We start from the raw sequence: 19,292 nt of genomic DNA on the forward strand, positions 1-19,292 counted from the left end.
ACACAGACACAAACACATAGATACGTTCTTTGGTTGATGTTTTTTGAAAATGCCTGTCAGTACCGTGAGTGTATAGTTTTTTAGCATGGGTTGTCCCAACAATACGGACACACACGCACACACACACAAACACACACACACACACACACACTGAGTGGTCATAAAAAAAGACAGAAGTTGCACGTGATGAAACAAATTTATTGAATCTTCCAGTAGAGACTTGATATTCATGGAATAAAACTGCTTTTCTGGGAGTTCTACTGAGCAAAAACAGGAAAAAAAAAGAAAAACAAAACAAAGAGGCAATGTGTGAAAGTGCAGACAAATGAAACAGAAAACATGTTCAAAAATACAAAAAGAATATAAAGAATATAACAGTTTAATAGCAAATAGGATTGCTCAAAGCATAAAAGAATTGAATGGCAAAATCTGCATTTTATAAAAAAAAAAATCATATTAGGACCATCAGTAACTGATAGCTACCCTTTTTTCAGTCAACAATTTTAAAATTTTGAATGCTCAGGCAAAAACATGTTTTTTTTTCCCTAACAGTCTTTTAGCAAGTTTTGCTGAGTCAATGTAATAAGAGAATGAAGCACAGCCACTGAAATATTTATATCCTCAATGTGACTCTGTATTTGACACGTTTTATTTTGCTGTAGCATATACAGCAAGGGACAAACTGAACTGCACTTGTATTTGCCTCTGCTCGGTGTCATTTTCAGCTACCAGCCTTAAATGTGTAACACTACACTAACCAAACTACGCTTTGCAAAACCAGACTGCACAGCACGTACTCTAATGGTGAATATACCTAAACACTATTCTTTTTTTCTTAAAATTCAGTTGAACACGAGTGTAACACAAGATGAGCAACATTTAAACATTAGTCTTTTTCTGAAAATGCCCTTTTAGTGCCATGCCCCACACTAAACCCCACTCGAAAACTCTCAGACTCTCCCTAATTTTGCCCTCCTGTTATATTTCAAGATTTGTGATATGGGATTTCATTTTGATTTTTACTGCTTCAATTTATTTTGCCAGACCTAAAAAAAGAACACTTCTGGGAGACATTTAATCATCCTGATCTCAGTGTCTGGAGATGATTTAAAATTTTCAGTCATACTGGTCATCCTCCAAGCCCCTGCTAATTCTGCACACGTCCTTTAGTACATTTCATGCCGACCCCATTGCAGTCAGGCAGCAGACAGCAGGCACAGTCAGATCTAGCAGGCAACTGCAATTTAGGCGACCTGGAATGTCCCGTAATCATTGTAACGACACATGTAAATCTGGACTTCCGAGGGAATACTAAGATGCAAACTAGGTATGAGAGGGAACAATAGAATAATGAAAAAGAGAAACTGTGGGAGCAAGATCAGGGAGGATACTTGCGTCATGATGAGTGTGATGGTCTAATTATTACAGTTGGTCACAAAGATCAAGTATCTTCCAGTTGCATCACGCTCACTTTGCTTACCCCTCTCCCAGTCTGTAAATGTGCCCAATTCAGACATCCTTCAAGTAGAGTACAAACCAACCCATACAGCAACCTGCCCAACCCAACTGGTCCCAGATCAGCTTGTTCTTCAGCCAAAACCTCTATCAATTATTGGAAAAAGCAGATTGGCTAAAGCACACGCCAATCTCGGACCAGCTAACTCCTGTTCTCGCTACTTGAACCAAAATGCTGGGGTGTGGACAGCCACGGGGCTGAGGACAGTTTAGTCTAGGAGACGGAGGAGATGGGGTTGTGGGGCGAGCCCATCTGGGTTAGCACCTTGTCCAACCACTGCAGCGGGCCGTGCAGATGGATCTCAATCCAGCAAGGCGTGCTGGTCACATCCTGGCGGTGGTACTCTGCACCCCAGCCCTGGAACATGTAAAAACATGTCATTTTAGATTATCGTATAAGAGTCTGAACACAAGTATTAGGGACGGGACAATTCGATAAGCGATCTGGCGTTCATGATTTGATACAACCACAATATGATGTAATAAATAAAAGTTCAATAACAATGTAGTATGACTGTGCAGAATTATGTTTATTTCTGAGCCACAGATCTTTCTAGTGATGGCATTGGCTTGCTAGAATGTAAACAGCAATTTAAAAATGTCATTACAAAGTGAAAATAATATAATCGGATGGAGAGCTTGAGAAGTGATGGGCAAGTCATCTCATTTGTGATTACTACAGCAGAATAGTTTTGTAAATTTTAATATTTTATATAAATTCATATTTTCTAGTGCTATTCTGTTTTTTTTTTTACTGCTAATAGTACTGCTTGAATATATGCTTATTGCCTTTTGTCTATTGCTTGTGTCTGTATATTGCACTGGATGCCACTTTACTGTTATTGTTTTATTGTTTTGTTTTGTCTGTTTGCTATTTGCACCACACCAATGCACCAAGCTAAATTCCTCATATCTGCATATGTACCTGGCGAAAATAAATCTGAATCTGAATCTGTATGTAGCTAATGCTGCAATTCATTTTTCTGCCCCACGAAGTGTCACATTTTTGTATTGCAATATATTGAATTTCGATATGTTGTCCCATCCCTAACAAGTACTGTATATTTCTGCCCTCCTCATCTGTAAGCTTCTTTCATCCGATCAGGTTACCTTGACGAAGCTCATGCGGATGGTGCACATCTTGGTGAGCTCGTAGACGGCCTCAAAGCCGTGGTTGACGGACTGGGCCAGCAGCTCGGCAAACTCCTGGTTGTTGAAAATCTTCAGGCTGCAGCCGCTGGGGATCTTGCACACGGTCGTGGGATGGAACCCGTGGTGGTAGTTACAGTTGCGACTCTGGACGAAGATACTGCTATCACTCAGGCATTCTGCATACACCTCCCCGCCGACATAATACAGATGGACACCTGGGAGGAAACGGAAGAGGATAGGGGGATTTATACACGCGCTGGCCATCTGGGGCAGCAGTGGAGGTTAGAGCTCTTCCACATCCTGCTCTCTGTCTGCCTCGTCTGGCACTTTCATGAAAACAACTAACGACCACAAATCATCAATGTGGTAAATCTAAAATCAATAGACTAAAATGTTCACTCAGTTTGTTGTTACTGTCCCGTACGCCTCTTAATCCCAATCCCTAACATCTATTGACGACGTGCATTGATCTCGTCTCGTCTGTGCTCTGCAGCCATCGACGGGCCTCGCCTACCGCACCTTTGCCAATGTGCCGCCGGGTGTTCTCGATGGTGGAGTTGCGGTTGACGTTGGAGAGCAGGCCGAGGCAGAAGCGGTTGCGGTTGTTGGAGGGGTCTGTGAAGCCGTCGACGAGCACGCTGGTGGAGGAAGCCTGGAACGCCTCCCCGACGCGGTTGTTGAGCTCGTAGTAAACAATGGAGCACCAGTGCTTCGGTTCCTCATAGGCCACGGGCTGCACATCTGCACAGGAAACACATCAATAGGTTACAGGGGTGAGATAATGCAACAATGCAACTCTCATGCACACACACACACACACACATATTTATTTATGTGTTTGATCTTAAAGCCGCCTAAGATAAATTGTCAGGAGCAATAGATGCCTGCTGAGGCTCAGCTGTAGATTTTATTAATCCGCAAAAACTAATTCTTCCAAATCGTCCCCTGTAGCCCATAACAATTATTTGAATACACATATAGGACCCGCTGGCTACATTTGTATACATTTACCCTGACCAAAATCAATGCAGACCAATCTTATGGTGAACTCCTCCAGATTGTCTGCGGTCTGTGTGCCAGCCTTTATTGAGCAGGCAGGCAGTCAATAGAAGGTGCCTGGCCCATGCGCTCTGTGCCTGGTATCTCGGGTGAGCCGGTGCCAGCTGGCCTCACCCTCTCTGGGGGAGGAATAAATCATGTTTATCTAAGCGCATACTTCTCCCAAACTTCCTCTGTAGCGTGGCACTGGCTAGCAGGTGTGTTTTGTCTGCCCTGTTCCCAGAAGCGGCCTACAATGGAAACCCACTCCCGTGCACAGGATGCAGCTTGTGGAAAAGAACTTAAAAACTCCCCAAACTCCCACTTGCAGCACGCATTTCAACAGCTCTTCCCGCCACTGCTGTCACTGTGCGTGGGTGGGATGGTGTTCCAATCTCTGGGCCTTGACTGCATGGTGATAATAAATAGAAAGCTTCAGTGGGGTCAGGTGTGGAGAGACTGAGGGTCTGTAAGTGCAGCTTTGTATTCCGATGTAACATGAGATTCTAATTTAATCTAAACTAATTTAATTGAAATCGCCCCCACAGTGTATTAGAGCAGCCCCCCCCCCTCTTGCTAGTTTTCTGAAAAATGCAAGCGTCAAATCAGTCAGTATGTGACACAAAGGACAGAGATCTGCTCTACATTACAACCTCATGTGGGTTTGCTCACCTTGCCAAACCAACAAGAGTCTATCCAATTCAGACTGAAAGCATCAGTTGCACATGATTAAGACCAGTGCTTGAATAAAGCAAATTAAGAGAAGACATATTTGATGGACTTTTGGACCACAATAGGCTTTCAGAGATATCACAGGACATATTTTGTATTATTTGTGTGGCCCTTCTTATCCCTACAGTGAGTATAAAGACTATACAATCATCCAATACATGTCCTTTGTACGGTTTATTACATATTCATGAATGCACTGTTCGGATGTGTGAGGTAAAGCCTGTCAAAACCACAACGCCGAGATAGCAGCAATTATTGCAGCACATTTCAGATCTGGAAGTTGGAGGTAATTAGTGAAGCTGATGGTTAACGAGGTTCAAGTCATTACCACCAGCGGAGATGACATAAGCCCCAGGTTTTACAGGGCTCATAAAAGCTGCTATGAGACCCGTCTTAATTGGCTGAGGCTTTGAACTTCCCCTGGGGTTGCACCCATAGACAGCGCCTTGCTGTAACCAAAGCAAATCCCTTCCACGCTCCTGTTGTCCACAACTGCATCAGACAAGATACGGTCTACCAACTCAACTGAAATTTTTCCATTTGTATTTGGAAGCACGTGTGCTTAAACTTGTGACTGCAACAGCAGAAACAGATTCAAAACAGTTCCCAGAAATCTTTGCACCTGCAGCACAAGGGGAGCAGGTGCGGACAGCTCTATGTGGATGATATCACAGCGAGCACAGGCGAGCGATGCTGCCGTGGGAGAAATTAAACCAGGGGTGTGTGTGTGTCTGTTAATATCACCATGGATACCTGGCCTGTTGTTACTCTCTATAGGCAAGGGCGGAGCCAGGAGGTTGGTGTCCATAGGCTGGGGGCAGTCCTGAGTCATCTGCTCCTCTGGGGGCATGTAGGCTGGAGGGGGCGTCTCTGCATCGGGAAGGAGGGAAGAGGGAAGAGGGAAGAGGAGAGAGGAGAGAAGAGAGTTCTGCTGTTGAGTATGGAGGAAAGAGGAGGAAGTCACGCAGGTACAGGAGGAGCTAGTTCACTGTCACATCAAAGTCTTACCTGGCATTTGGAATGGACTGCCGGGGTCGGAGCTGGTTGGAGAATGAGGGAAGGTGGCGCTGCTGCTGCCGCTCCCGGGCGAGTTTGGGTAGCTGTTGCCCGGCGAATGAGGGAAGGGCATTGTGTTGGCCTGGGCAAAGGATTCTGGGAAGGTGGCATTCTGGGGCATGTGCGGCTCGTTCTGTTGAAGAGGATTGCGGAAGCGAGGCAACATCGTATGCTTGGCGTTGAACTCGCTGTTCCTAGGTACCAACACAGGAGGCAGCACTGAGGAGAGAGAGGAGGACATACAGGTCGTAACTGAAAGAGCTTAGATACTAGAGCTGAACAATTAATCGAAAAACAAAAACAAAATCACAATATGAACTTCTGCCGTTTCCAAATCACAGATGATGCACTTAATTGCTTAAGATTAAAATGGATTTCTAAACAAAGTATTTTAGTGCTCCGGGTAATTTTTAGTCCATGAATCTAGTAGGCCTACAATATTGGTGAAAACATTTCATCATACTCAAACTCAGTAAATCCTGCACACTGACATCTACAAAATTACTTTTCTTTAAACAATTTTACATTTTAAAGCCCGAAAAAAACTATGATGAGAAAAACTATGAATCACAGTTTAAATCAAGACTGCAATATTCTGTCAAATAATCGTAATTTGAATTTTTGTCAGTGTCTTTCAGCCCTATTAGACACATCAGCAATATTCTCAGGCCAATCAAGACATGAACTTGAACGTGAAGGGAGGTTACATTTAGATATCCTTAAATGAAGTCAAATGAAATTGTCCACTAGTCAAACAATACTCCATTAATGCGACAGTGCGGCTTTTAAAGCTCTCACTGCACACATTTTTTTTATAGTTGGTCTACTTACTTTCAAAGAACTGCAACACAGCCTTTTTCTCTCCATTCTGATGTAATGTTTAACCCCACGGGCGATGATCGTTCGGGTGGGGTTAGCTCTCTCTTTGAGTCAGTAAGCTCCCAGAGTCTAGTTAACACTATTAACTCCCACGGGCAAGCATGAGCATGTGCACAAACACACGCAAAACACATGCACGCAAACTCAATAAGGATCGAGTTCTTTGATTACGGCATAATAAAGAAATCTCTCTCCATCTTGCTATCTGGCTCTATCCGTCATTCTGCTCGCCGAGCGCAGATGTCCCTGCATTTTTGAAATGTCAGCTTCCAGCCTGTTGGTTTTAGCAAGCAGTATTTGGCCCCGACTCCCAGACATTCTGCTCTGAAAAAACATCTCTGAGGTGAGCCTTTCTGGAGGAATTCATCACTTGGGGCAAATATCCTGGCTGATACGCAATGTGAGGGCCATTCAGGTGCAGCAGATACAAACCACAGAGATATGCTCCACTTGTGTCTATAAATACCTGTGCGGATAAATAAAGTTTGTGCTGAAATTTTAGAAGGGGGCCCTGCGCTGCTGTCAGTGTTCCTACAGGTAGCCCACGTAAGCTGCAGTAAGCCAATGCTTCAATGCATCAGTTTATTTAAAGGTTGTAACTGTGCAGAAGCGGCCTGTCAGCTGTGTTGTTTGGTCGGATGGTGAGGGGAGATTGACAGGATGTGTGTGAGTGTGTGTAGGAGCGTGGGAGGGGGTGGGGGTGGGGGGTGGGGGGGCAGTGTGGACAGACAGGTGTTCTGGGGTTGGATCACCTTAGCCCTCTGCCTTCCACCCGCTGCTAAAACAAAAGTGTGCGAGGCAGGCAACCGCTCTTTCCTCCCATTGTGTGTGGGTGACTGGCTTCCTCTCCCAGTCATCCTCAGAGAAACTGTGTATGTATGCATGACTGTGTATGTATGTGCGTCTGTGGAACTGTGTGTGCGTGTGTGAGTGTGTGTGTGTGTGTGTACGGATAAATGTGTGTGGGTGTGTGTGTATAAGTGAGCTCTGGCCAGCAGCACAGAGCATGCCCAAAACAAAGCCCTCATTCTCCCCCGGCTGGAATTTCCTGCTCTGCACACACATGAACACACACACACACACACACACACACACACACACACACACACACACACTCAACCCCTTTCTCTAGCACCCTGCGGACAGCTGTTTCTATCTTGTCAGCTGACCCTCATTTTCTGCTTAGTAGAAAAGAGGCAAAAGAGTGCGTTTGATTTGCCTTGCATCTACCCTTTCAAAGTAAACTAACATCTCTAGACTCTGGATTTAGCACCCAGTCTTCTCTCCTCCCTCTCTCTCTAACACACACACACACACAAACCCAAAAACATAAACTCATGCATATACACACTGGTCAAACTCCTGCACCGCATCAGCCTTGTGAATCAAAGGTGTGTCAATTCAAACAGATAAACCCCTTGCAGGAGGATATAAAAGATGGAGGAGTAAAAGGAGTGAACATCTGCAGAAGCAATTACCGGAAAGGAAAAGGCATGAACTTCGAGGTTAATGCCCTACAGGCTCCGAGAATTAATCATTAGTCATTAGATCGCTGATTCCATTTTAGCACTAATGCGTAAATGCTTTCTATAGAGTCTAATTTTACATATGAAATAACTTAATATCACACTGTTTCAACCACTGTGGGATAAATTCTGGACCATATTGCGGCTCACCTGGACTGTCCACTCTTTTGTAGTGGTAGGGGTTGATACACACATCCTTCTGTTTGGAGCCGAACGGGTACTCGCAGCACTCCAGGGCCTTCAGCTCATGGTGGGACTGCAGGTCGGGCCAGCGCCACACCCGGCAGTAGATGACATGGGGCAGACCCTTCCTGTGGGACACCTGCAGCCGGCCGTCCAGGGAGCGAGGGATGGTCACACAGTTACTGGGCTGACCGGGGCAGCTGAGAGCCCTCTCCAGCTCCTCCATGGCCCCCTTCTTCTTTTTCAGTTTCTTCACCAGAGCGTCCACGGCCTTTTCCGCCCATTTCTCCTCCTCGTCGCCCTGCTTCCAACCCAGGAGCCGCTTGACCGCTGGGCTGGTGAAGGAGAAGAGCGAGGTGACGTTCATGTTGGACAAGCCTCCCTCCTCTCCTCTCTTTTTTTTTTTTCCTCTGACAGGCGTTCAAAGGGCAGAAACACTGAGGGAAGTGTGAGCAAGGGGTGGGGGATAGTCCAGTTTCAGAGGGGAAAGGGTAAGATGTTGTTGGCGCGGTTGTTTGTCCTTCTGGTTTCCTGATAATCCTCAATTTCCACGGCTTCGGATTAGGGCCTCTCTAAATCCACCTATCAGAAGAGATGGAGAAGTAGGTTAGAAAAGTAAGAGACATGTAAAAATCTTTTCCAATAGAGATTTAAAAAACTTTTTGCACAGCTCCTAGTTCCTTTGCCCTCTCTCTAGCACAGTTTGAGCAACTGTGGTGGACGCTCAACTCTGCCCCTTCTGCTTCATTAGCACTGATGTCTCATCAGCACACAGGCGGAACAACCCTCGACGAGGCGGACGAGGATGAGCGGTGATGTCACTCTGTTATGGCTTCTGGGAATCGGCAGCGGCAGAGGAGTCACAACTGACGCCCTCCTGTGAGCGTCAGCCCCAACCAGGCATTCTCTAGATAGCTCCCTGTCCATATGGCTTGTCACATTACCACCACTCACTAATGTCACTTAGAGCAACTTAACGTACACAGCCCAACGCAACCTATATGAAGGACTGTTGAGGAATCTGGCCGACAAGTTTAATCAATCAATCAATTTTAATTTATTTAAAAGGGACAATGTACAGTTAAAACATAAATGTTGCCATTTGATGCACTATACCAGATTATAGCTTTAAGCTAATTTGCATCTGTAGTCCCTTGGCAGGTCACAAAAATACAACACAGTAACAAGACAGATTAAACAGTATACAGGGATGAAACACCACAACACCTTAACACCTGATTCACCTGATAGGAAATGTAACTCTTGAGCAGTTCAAATGAGAAGTGGTTGTAGTAGATGCTGAGGCAAAAAAACAATTAGCAGAAACATGTAGAATCCAAACTCTGCCTCTCTGTCCATTTTACCTTCCATTTCATAGCTGTATTGCAGCTAACATGTCTAACTCTCCCCCCCATATTGTTGGTAGTAGAACTGCTAGAGCGGAGGATGGGTTAAACTGCCAATTTGACGGATTTGACTTCTAATTGTAGATCAGAGAAATCTCTCTCCCTCCCTCCTTCTCTCACACAAACACGCACACAGTGGAGGAAGGGTTACACTGACAACTCTATATCTGAGATTTGAAAACAATTTGAAGTTAGTGCTGCTGAGGCCGTCTTTCAAAGGAGGGAGAGCTTCAGCGAGCAGCCTGCTGAGGTGAATGTTCTGTAAAGCATCAACACCAGCAACAAACACGGGTTTGAGCAGGAATCTGGCAACGTCTGGGACAATAAAAAAGGAAGTACATGTGGACCTCAGGATAAATGTGCCCATTCACCGGGGTCCCACAGGAGCCATTCAGTAGCCAGGAGGTACACGCATTCTCGCTTTTAAAGGGGGAAACAAGAGGGCATTAAGCTCTCGCAGTTCCACCTTCTTTTCAAGCTATTCTGTATGCAATTAGGGAGATAAAAATTTTGTTGTGGCTGAGGTTCGGCTGTGCATACGCGTACAAACAAACAGTGTGTCAGAAATCCACCTCCTTTTTATCCCGACTGACTCAGGGTGAGGATGCATCACTCGCTGACAGTAAATACAGCAGTATATTGGATTTCCTACGAGCAGGAACAAATACATCAGGAAGACTCTGCTTGGCTCGCTCCAAAGTTATTCTTGGCCCTTCAGATTATGGGATGAATAGCCATTTCTATCTTTGTCAGCTACTGTATGTGTAGGCTGCATCATACTGACAAACGGGCAGACAAGTTTGATGAGAACAGGTGCTGTTTACAACACATGGTGTGTGTGTGTGTGTGTGTGTGTGTGTGTGTGTGTGTGTTGTGGAGGCATTGGAAGCCTACTATTGCCAACCACACTGACAGGAAAGCTGCAAGTTGCACCTATATTTAGCTTAGCCGCCCGAATCACATTGGCTAATCTAAAAAGTGAGGGCTGAACTGCTAACAGGGGAGGGAGGGGACACACGGGTGGACTAGGGTGTGTCTGTGTGTGTTTGTGTGTCTGTGTGTGAGAAAGAGGGAGAGAGCGACAGAGAGAGATAGTGAGTGCGACATGGAGGGAGAGAGAGAGACATCAAGGGAAACATATTTGAATGCAGATATCCTTTGTGCCTCAGGCGTCGCTCCCCACTGCCACCTCGCTGTGTATTGTCCCACCATGAGGGAGGCAGGAAACAGGCTGTGTAATTATTTCTTCATTTCTGTCATCGCCGGCACAGCAGCGACATCACTTCCTTCTGCTGAGGCCGGCAGGTCTCTCCACAGGTGCAGGGTGGGAGAGAAAATGGCAGTTTCCTTAACTGATTCTCTTTCTTTCTCTATCTCACACACCTCTTACACTCCTCTCTCCTTTGGTAGTAGAAGTGCTAGAGTGGAGGATGGGTCAGAAATGTCATGGGTGCGGTCTCTGTTCCCGCCTGTTTGAGCATCAAAGTAGTTGGATTTCTGTGATGTTAACTGAGAGGATGAACCTTTGTACTCCTGTTATTGCTGCTTGGTTTTGTGTTCTTATAATAAATCAACCGATTCGCTGGATTTTGATACGATTTAGCGCTGAATAAACGATCATCACAAGAGTTTTCCGGAGTATTACTTGGAAATCTCAGTCTGACAGCTGATGCATTGCTGCATTGTGGCCATGTCACAGTGTCTGACGCCAAACTGACTCAGCAGATCTGCACATAGAGCAATTAGATGTACTTTAGAACTGAGCATGCAGCGTTGCAATACAGCTTATATCAGAGACAGAAGACTACCTTGGTACCAGGGTCCTAACCCAGAAGAAAGCCACAGTCCTGCTTTGACGGCCACTCTGTGACAGCCGGCCCTATCGGCACACGTTCAGGACTAGCTGCAGAGAGACGGCCTTTAATCCAATTCAGATGGAGAATTCCAGAAAAGTACGCGCTGGAACATCTGGAGCAGGCTTCACAATCCTCTACTGTCATCCCGCTGCAGCTGGAGACCATATCTCTCTTGGGTATTTCCAAAACTGACAATCCATAATATCTGACCGCTGGCTTGACCACATGCTTACTTAAAGGGGCTGAGATGGTTTTGTGTTGACGGTTCTTTAGACAATGCTAGTTTAGAGTTGCCTGTGAAGCAGTCAAAATATGACGGCGCCGGCCTGCCTCCCTGGCCCTATACCTATGTATAGACTGGGATGTTTGTGTGGCTTTTCCAAACTATTCCCTGAAATTTCCACCTTCAAGGATAGGACTGATGTTCCCATACAGGTGGTTTCAGAGCCAGTATCCCAAAGCCCAGTAACCTGCATTGAATCTAACAAATCTTTATCAGATCTAATCCAACGGCAAAAAAAAAACCCTTCATGGAAAATCTCAGCCCACATTAAATCAACTTGGAAAACTCTCATACTAGGCCTGTATCGCTGTAGATTAAGCCTCTATTGGTCACACACTGATTCATTGATCCTATGATAATCCTTTTTACTGACCGTGAGTTAAATATATCAACATCCTTTCCATGTGTCGAACATCTCTATGCAGTCATCAAACTTTTAGCCAACACACTCATCACCCTCGTTTGTCTTACAGTCTATGAAGCTCAACAGATGCCTCCGGTGGACTCGCCCACTGCTCCCCTCCCCGTTAAAGCTGAAACACACACCGTCATTTACACAAGAACTCCATAAAAATCACTCTGACATTCCCCGCAGCTGAGCCCGTGCAATTCTCCCACTAGCCTATTGCGTTAGGTAGAGGTAGCTTGTTACAGCGACGGAGGCTGAGGCTAATGGGAGCATAGAGTGGGATCATGCGACATTGACAGGCGGAGGGTTTGACCCACCTGGTGCGAGCTGTTAGCCACTACACTAGCCCCATGGATCATTTTGCACTGCTCCAGTGTCTGTTAATCAATTTAGGACTGGGCTGTGTAGGATGAGGAGGCAGTAATGATGCTCTCTGGACCCTCCCCGGGGACGGAGCATTATAAAGAAGCTACATTATTTATCAGCAGGGCCCTGGATGGGGCCTCCATTAGCCCCCGCTCAATGGAGTCACTGGCTATAAACAGAGGAGTGGAGGCAGAGAGAGGGTGATAGATAAAGAGAGAGGGAGAGAGAGAGGGGGGGGAGAGGCAGAGAGGGGGAATGATGCAGAGAGGGAGAGGGAGAAAGCGAAAGTGACGGCAAAGCCAGAGATTTTTAAGACAGACTGTATATGTGTGTGTGTGTGTGTGTCAGAGAGAGAGAAGGGAGGGGGCACACACACACACAAACACACACAGATACAGACACACTCTCTTAACCAAGCACTTCTCACAAAAGTGTTTTCAAGGGTCATTCCTGAGTAAATAGTGACACTAAGGGATGGAATATGTGCTTTTTCACAGCAATGCAGCAGTGGCACAGCTTTTCCAGGGCAGCATCTTTTCAAGAATAAAAAAAAGTTCTACGTCATTTGATTGAATAAGTAAAAATGAGCTAAATACAGCCAAACCAGTGGCCAATGTGGCAAATGTAGCGTTTTACCGCAGTCGCTCAAGCCTCCAGTCTCACACAATAGTCTATGAGCTGGGCTTGAAATAACCACAGTCAGACATGAGGTGTTGCCCTTAGTGACTAGACATGGCATTGACCCGGGAGGCTCCTTAAACTCCATGGGGTCACTTTTCCTCACAAACACCACACCACGCATACAGCAATGACCTAGTAAAGATTAAGCTGCTGTATGAGCGCGTCTATGAGTGAAATCTAGCTTTCACACCACTTAGAGCGTGACATGGACGGGCTGCGGGACTGGAAACACACAGAAAAACACTGGAAAGCCTGTCACAACCAAACTGCGGTCGGTAACATCCAGCCCCTTAGGGTGCGAGCAATGACTTTGAAGGGCTTCAGAAGCTGAACTGGGATCAGATTGTGTATGTACCCAGACAGACCAGTCCACACACGACCACAGACATAACTAGCGAACACATGGGGTTTCAAGCAGCTATCCCAACCATGCTTGGCACTCAGTGTTGGGTTAGTGTTGTGTTAGGGGCGGACACCTCACCCCAACACATGGCAGGCGAGGGTGTCTGGGCCGTACGGACAGACAGAAGGGTTTTCTGAGACTGACATCGCTCAGTTCTGTTGTGACTGACTCTTTGGAACCAGAGGAATGTGCATAACCTATATTTACACGTTGTAGCTGAGCGTTTTTGTGCTGTGATGTGATATATTGTCACAAGATAAATCTGGGCAATACCTGAATACTTTTAATTAAAACTATTGTAATAACACTGTAATAGTTCTGTCTTCAGCTCAAAACAATATTGCTATATAGGGTTTTATACATGGTGCAAGGTAAATAAAGTATGTTTACAATAGGGGTGGGACAACAAGCCACAAAATGTTTGCTCCTGCCATGTTTTGCCGTTTGCATTTCGCTTAACAATGCCTTACACAGAAGGAATACAACTGAACCTGATAATAGCATCAGATAATCACATGTGCATTTGATATATTGAAGTTAACGTGAAACTAACCATGTCATTTCAATTCCATAAAAAAACAAAACAAACATTGGTTTATTTTTCAAACAGAATTTAAAGCTGCATATATTGAGCATGCAGGATGATAAAACAATTGAAGTAAATCACGGACAAGGACAAATTCCCGTCCTTTGGGTAATCTGATATGTCATCTTCAATAATGTCAGGAGGTCTAGCCTTAGCTGCTGTAGGTCTCTCTCTCTCTCTCTCTCTCTCGCTCTCTCTCTCTCGCTCTCATACACACACACAAATTCATAAACTCATTGACATAATTGTGCATAAAACCACACACATTTATGCTACACTGACGCACAGTAGTGCAGATGATAGCCTCAGTAGATTTACAGCCATAAGACAATACAACTGAGAAAATGTTAAGATGATGCTGTTGGTAAGGAGATGGCATGTGGATGTTGGTAACCAGTGTAGAGTAGTATAGCTTACTGCATACATTCTTCCTCATCCAATAAACTCTTATCAATGACTTCAAAATATGATGAGTGAACAATAAATCATGCCATCTACTGTATGAAACAAAATCACCATCCATCAATCTACAAATAAATGATCTGCAATACAGTGCCTGTAAACCTGTAGCTTAATAAACTCAATATACTATTGGACAATGTATAATAACATTTAATCCCTAATTAAAAATCACTATGATATCCCTATAGGCACTCATAGCGTGTCTGTGTAGTGAGTGACTACTCAGTAGTGAGTTTATAGTGATCATATCGCATTTATGGTATTTTTATCCCCTGTAATATCACTATAACAGTCCTGTTCTAGGCTAGCCTATGTCTAACATATTCCTATAGAGACTTGTAGTTTAGCTATTTGTACAATATCCTTGTAAAATGTATTATAAGATTAGCTACTATGGTTCTTTTTCAAAGGAGCCAAGTTGCTAACACATCGCAAAAGCAATCAGTTTACACCTAAACGAAAAATGATTACTTCAAGTTTCAGTTTGCCTACATTTGCAACTCTGTTACCAATCTGATAGTTACGGGAAAAAAAGTTTGAAGCTGCCAAGTGCCAGACTGTTCAGTTGAATCGTTTGAATCTACTTTTCTTACGAATAGAGTCATGCAAACTAGAAGGGTGTAAATACAAGTGAAGAAGCGGTACTTTTCATTTTGCATATAGGAAAAAAAAAGTTTACAGTAGGCCTACCTTTTTTGTGCAGCTTTGAGTCTCCCTCCTCCTATGTGCTCTCATACAGCTGCCTGTCTTGGGTCTGCTTGGCCTGGCGTCAGTGAGTCGCGGAGCCGTCTCACCCTCCGCTGAGCGCCAGTATCACGCCGCGGGATGCAGTCCGACAATAACAAGACCTACTTTTTACACATCTAACATCTTCATTCAGTGTGTGGAAATGGATTATGTAACTGTGAAACAATGCGGTCTTTTCGTTAAGTTTAAAGAAGCTCACCGGTGGAGGGTTTCTTTTAGAGTCTCGGGAGTGTTTTTTGTTGTTACAACTTGCCTGTTGAGGGGTGAAACCATGTTCAAAAAGTATCACTTGGTGATACTTTTAGAGAGGAAGAAGATAATAGGGGTTTTGCTCTCTCCAGTGTGGTTTCCAACCTACTCACAGTACAGAGATACAACAGCAATCCTCTTAGATGGGGGTCCATGAGACAAAACCTTTAATAAGTGAGTATCATTGATCTAAGCATGCCTATATGGGGGCCTTGAAAAGACAAAGGTTGGGTATAAGGTATAAATGAGGTATAAATTTATACATGAGGTATAAATTCAGCCTACAAATTAGTTGATTATTTGACCTCATGTGTAACCTTTAGTTTGCAGGAAATGCCTCTTTCCTTCTTTCTTTTTTTCTTTCTTTCAAATAATGCGTCACCATACATCGGCTGGTTTTAGGTCACATCACCCCTCGGCACTGAAACAAAACAGCTCTATACTGATTCTCCAAACTGGGCCAGTGACCTCTTGCAGTAGTTATAACTGACAGACAGGGAACTCTTCTTGGCTGTGGTTTATCTGATGGTGAACTCCTGAACTGCACTGTGTTAAGCTTGCCTCTCAGTTCCCCTTGCTTTGATTGTGATATGATAAGCACTATTTATGTTGTCAGGAGAACAAAAGTGTCTAAGAGAAGGGTAAGCACAGGAGCATGCTCACACATGCCGTCATCTCAGATTCTCACCTCAAGACAATACCTTCATGCACACAGCCTATAACACATACCTCTGCATGTAGCAGGCTATCTGTGTTGGGTACTGGCATAATTTTGCACTGTCAAGAGTGAAACTTCAACAGTTCTTCAAACCATCTCATTAATATTGCATGCTAATGCATGAAAATAGCCTTCAGGGCAGCAGCAGAGGACAGGAACACAAAGTGTAATTTCCTCTTCTCAGATGTGAGAACCTAATCAGTCCTATCTTACACAAAAGTTGATGTGATGGAGAAATACTATTCAAAATTAAGTAGAATCCAGAATATTCTATGATGCAAATATTTTTATTAAACCTGCCAAAACAAAAGTGAATAGGCTTACATCATTTTCCCCTTACAAAAGGGAACTATATTAATACCATAGCACTTTTTAGAAGGATAGGCTGCAATACAAAAGTCACTGTAAACATGTAAAATATCATGCAGCTATATACATAAAAAATATACCACAGAAAATCCTGGAGGAGGTTAACAAACACCATAAAGTAGCCTACAATTAACCCACTATAAACTCATTATTGAGCACGCTATAAATCCCTATAGGAAATATTACACGAATATTATAGTGATTTCTCATTAAGGTTTGCCAAGTTAGGAAGAACTGCAATTATTTAACATGGACAAAAACGCATGGAGAAAATCCTACAAATCTACTACAAGCCTCGTTTAATATTTTCAGTTATTTAAGAGTTCATTTGTCAAGTTCAGCGCTGCGACGGCCAAGTTTGATAGAAGGGGTCGGCGGGGGACTAGATTATCCTGAAGACAGGCGGAGGAAAACCGTTCAGAGTGGAGGAGGCTCCTGGCGCAGGTGACGTCACGGCGCTGGCGACAGAATGTCTGAGTGAGGCGGGAGCGAGCTGCACGTGAATGTGAAATCTGGGAAAACAGTGTGATCAGGGGAGGGAGGGAGGCAGGGAGGGCGGCGATGATGATGATGATGATAATGAGTAGAAATAGAGGGAAGGGTCCCCAAACTTTTTACATTTGAACCCCTCCCCCCTTAAAAAAAAACAAAGAGCGAGAGAGAGAGAGCTGCACATTAGAACACGCACATTTATATCCCTATAATATTCCCATAGGGACTTGCAGTGTTTGAATAGTGAGTTTATAGTGACCTTATCATATTTTATGGCACTGTTTTATCTCCTATGGTATCACTATAATAATAGTGTAGTAGTCCTGTAATATTCCAATAGAGACCTATAGTTTTACTGTGACATTTGTACAGCATCCCTCTATTACTACAGTTCTTTTTCAAAAGGAACATTTTGTCCAAGGGAGCCCCATCTGAGAGGCTTTTTGCTGTTAGATATGCCTTCATACAGAACAGCATAGTAGTTGGGGAGGTAACAGTGAGGACAGAGAAATAAACAGTCACCCTTATACATTCTGTCATTGTGCAAACTTCTAGGGAGTGAAATAATACTGAAATTAAACTGTTACTCATTCTTTCAGGGACCCTGGAAATCCCCTCCTGGAAGCCTGACGGTCCCCAGACCCCGCTTTGGGAACCACTGGAACAGAGGGTGAGACAAGATCTTACAGATGCTCACATTAGACCAAAACCAAAGTAATCAAAACCAAACAAAGTAATCAAATTTTTTGGCAAATTTGATTACTTGGCTGTTTCAGAGGGAGAGTGTCAGCCGTCTTCTCTGTGCTGGTCTCACTGCAGTTCCAGAGTGGATTCTGGCCTGAATTAGTCAGCAAAGGAAGCAGACACAATGCAAATATTTGCAATATTCACACGGAGAGGCCCGCTTCCTCGTTGTAGTAACATATGAGATTCAATGATTTAAAATAGCTCTGACACCTGATACTTTGTTAGCCATATCCCACTTTGATTATTGACATTGAAAATTCAATATTGCTATATTGGTATAGGTCTATTGGTAATACTGACAGTAATAAGAGACAGAAATAGTGTGTTCAAACAGAGGTTGTTGTCATTCTCTGTGCTCAGACTGCCCATGCTTTGTAGTGGTAAGAGCTGAATGTGGATGCAGTTTAGATGACAATTCCCATTGTTAAGCCATCACACAGCGGGATAGCAGCCACTGATGGAGAAGAGAGGAGGCCAGTACAGAGGTCAGCTCCTTCCCGTCTCTCTGCTTTCCAGCACAGTCCCTTGTGCAGTTCATGTCACTTCATGAGTGACTGAAAGAGGATCCAATCCCAGGTCAGCCGGGCCTGAGAGACTTGGGGCAAGCAACCCATGAAGCTCAAGCCAGCAGAGCCATGGCTAGGCATGGGGAGCTATCATCATGTCTATGTGATTTCCAACTCCATTATATAAAATGCATCCAAGCACATTGCAAGACTGTAGCCAAGGTCAGCCTATCTTCAACATATCCAAACTGAAATGAGACAAAATGCCTCATTGGACCTAACATTTTTGACTCCTGACCTAATCCATATTGGGATAAACTCAACATATAGGCCAGTGTCAGCATCAGCCATGATTGGATTATAATAAGTATAACATATACAGTATATCACTAAGCTTTATAGCAATTGGTTTGTGTACCTTTCTACCCAACTGTTAGCCGCTCATCTCCCACCATTTGCCTTCTAATCATAAGCACAAAGCACAAAATGATCTCTTTTGGTGCACCATTCATGCACATTGCAATCACAGCAGCATGAGCTCATATCTCAACCCATTTATTTCTGATTCTGTAGCCTCAACATTTCTACCACAGTACTTGATGTGCTACTATCCAATGCAGAAGCCATACAGGAGATCAGGAGGGGCAGATTGCTTAATCAAAAAGAAGAGATCAGGCTCTTGAAATAGTCAGATATTTTTCTACTTCTACGTACAAATGAACTCATCAACACTCAAAGCAGACCCAAAACAGGACAAGAAAGAGGCCAATATGTTGACTAGCATGTGTGGGCAGGACATTAATGTTTGATTCACTTAGTAGTAGGTCCTATTAGGTCAGGGTTCACAAAGAGCGGGAGCCATTTACAAACCCTGGAGCCCTGCCTGTCTCTAGCCAGACTAAGGAAGAGTAGACCTCAAGGGTTAGGATTC

The 19,292-nt window shown here is 44.2% G+C and overlaps 1 protein-coding gene across 2 annotated transcripts; it reads right to left on the bottom strand.

Annotated features, from left to right (window-relative positions):
• Positions 1 to 211: 211 nt before the first annotated feature.
• On the bottom strand, positions 212 to 15,279 carry smad1 (SMAD family member 1). 2 transcript variants are annotated; one of them, XM_071521549.1, is made up of 7 exons: positions 15,224 to 15,279; positions 8,049 to 8,663; positions 5,446 to 5,712; positions 5,191 to 5,307; positions 3,187 to 3,408; positions 2,626 to 2,882; positions 212 to 1,873 (listed from the first exon to the last, which is right to left on the bottom strand). In XM_071521549.1, exons 2-7 carry the CDS (start codon positions 8,446 to 8,448, stop codon positions 1,730 to 1,732), a joined length of 1,407 nt encoding a protein of 468 aa, XP_071377650.1. In that variant the 5' UTR covers positions 8,449 to 8,663; positions 15,224 to 15,279; the 3' UTR covers positions 212 to 1,729. The 2 variants fall into 2 exon arrangements, with proteins under 2 accessions (XP_071377650.1, XP_071377649.1); XM_071521548.1 differs by having other exon boundaries at positions 5,182 to 5,307.
• Between the last annotated feature and the right edge of the window lie 4,013 nt (positions 15,280 to 19,292).

This window comes from Centroberyx affinis, unplaced genomic scaffold, assembly GCF_046629955.1.
Source record: "Centroberyx affinis isolate AG114_WGS23_722 - 3 ecotype Tasmania unplaced genomic scaffold, CSIRO-AGI_Caff_v1 ptg000898l_1, whole genome shotgun sequence".
Taxonomy (NCBI): Eukaryota; Metazoa; Chordata; class Actinopteri; order Beryciformes; family Berycidae; genus Centroberyx; species Centroberyx affinis.

Bases quoted from the DNA above. Each gene is read 5' to 3' on its own strand.
- smad1 (XM_071521548.1), bottom strand. From the start codon at position 8,448: ATGAACGTCACCTCGCTCTTCTCCTTCACCAGCCCAGCGGTCAAGCGG. The intron at 5,308-5,445 runs GTAAGACTTTGA...TTCCCGATGCAG, and splicing joins CAGTCCATTCCAAATGCCAG to AGACGCCCCCTCCAGCCTAC. The intron at 3,409-5,181 runs GTGATATTAACA...TTTCCTGTGCAG, and splicing joins CAACAGGCCAGGTATCCATG to ATGTGCAGCCCGTGGCCTAT.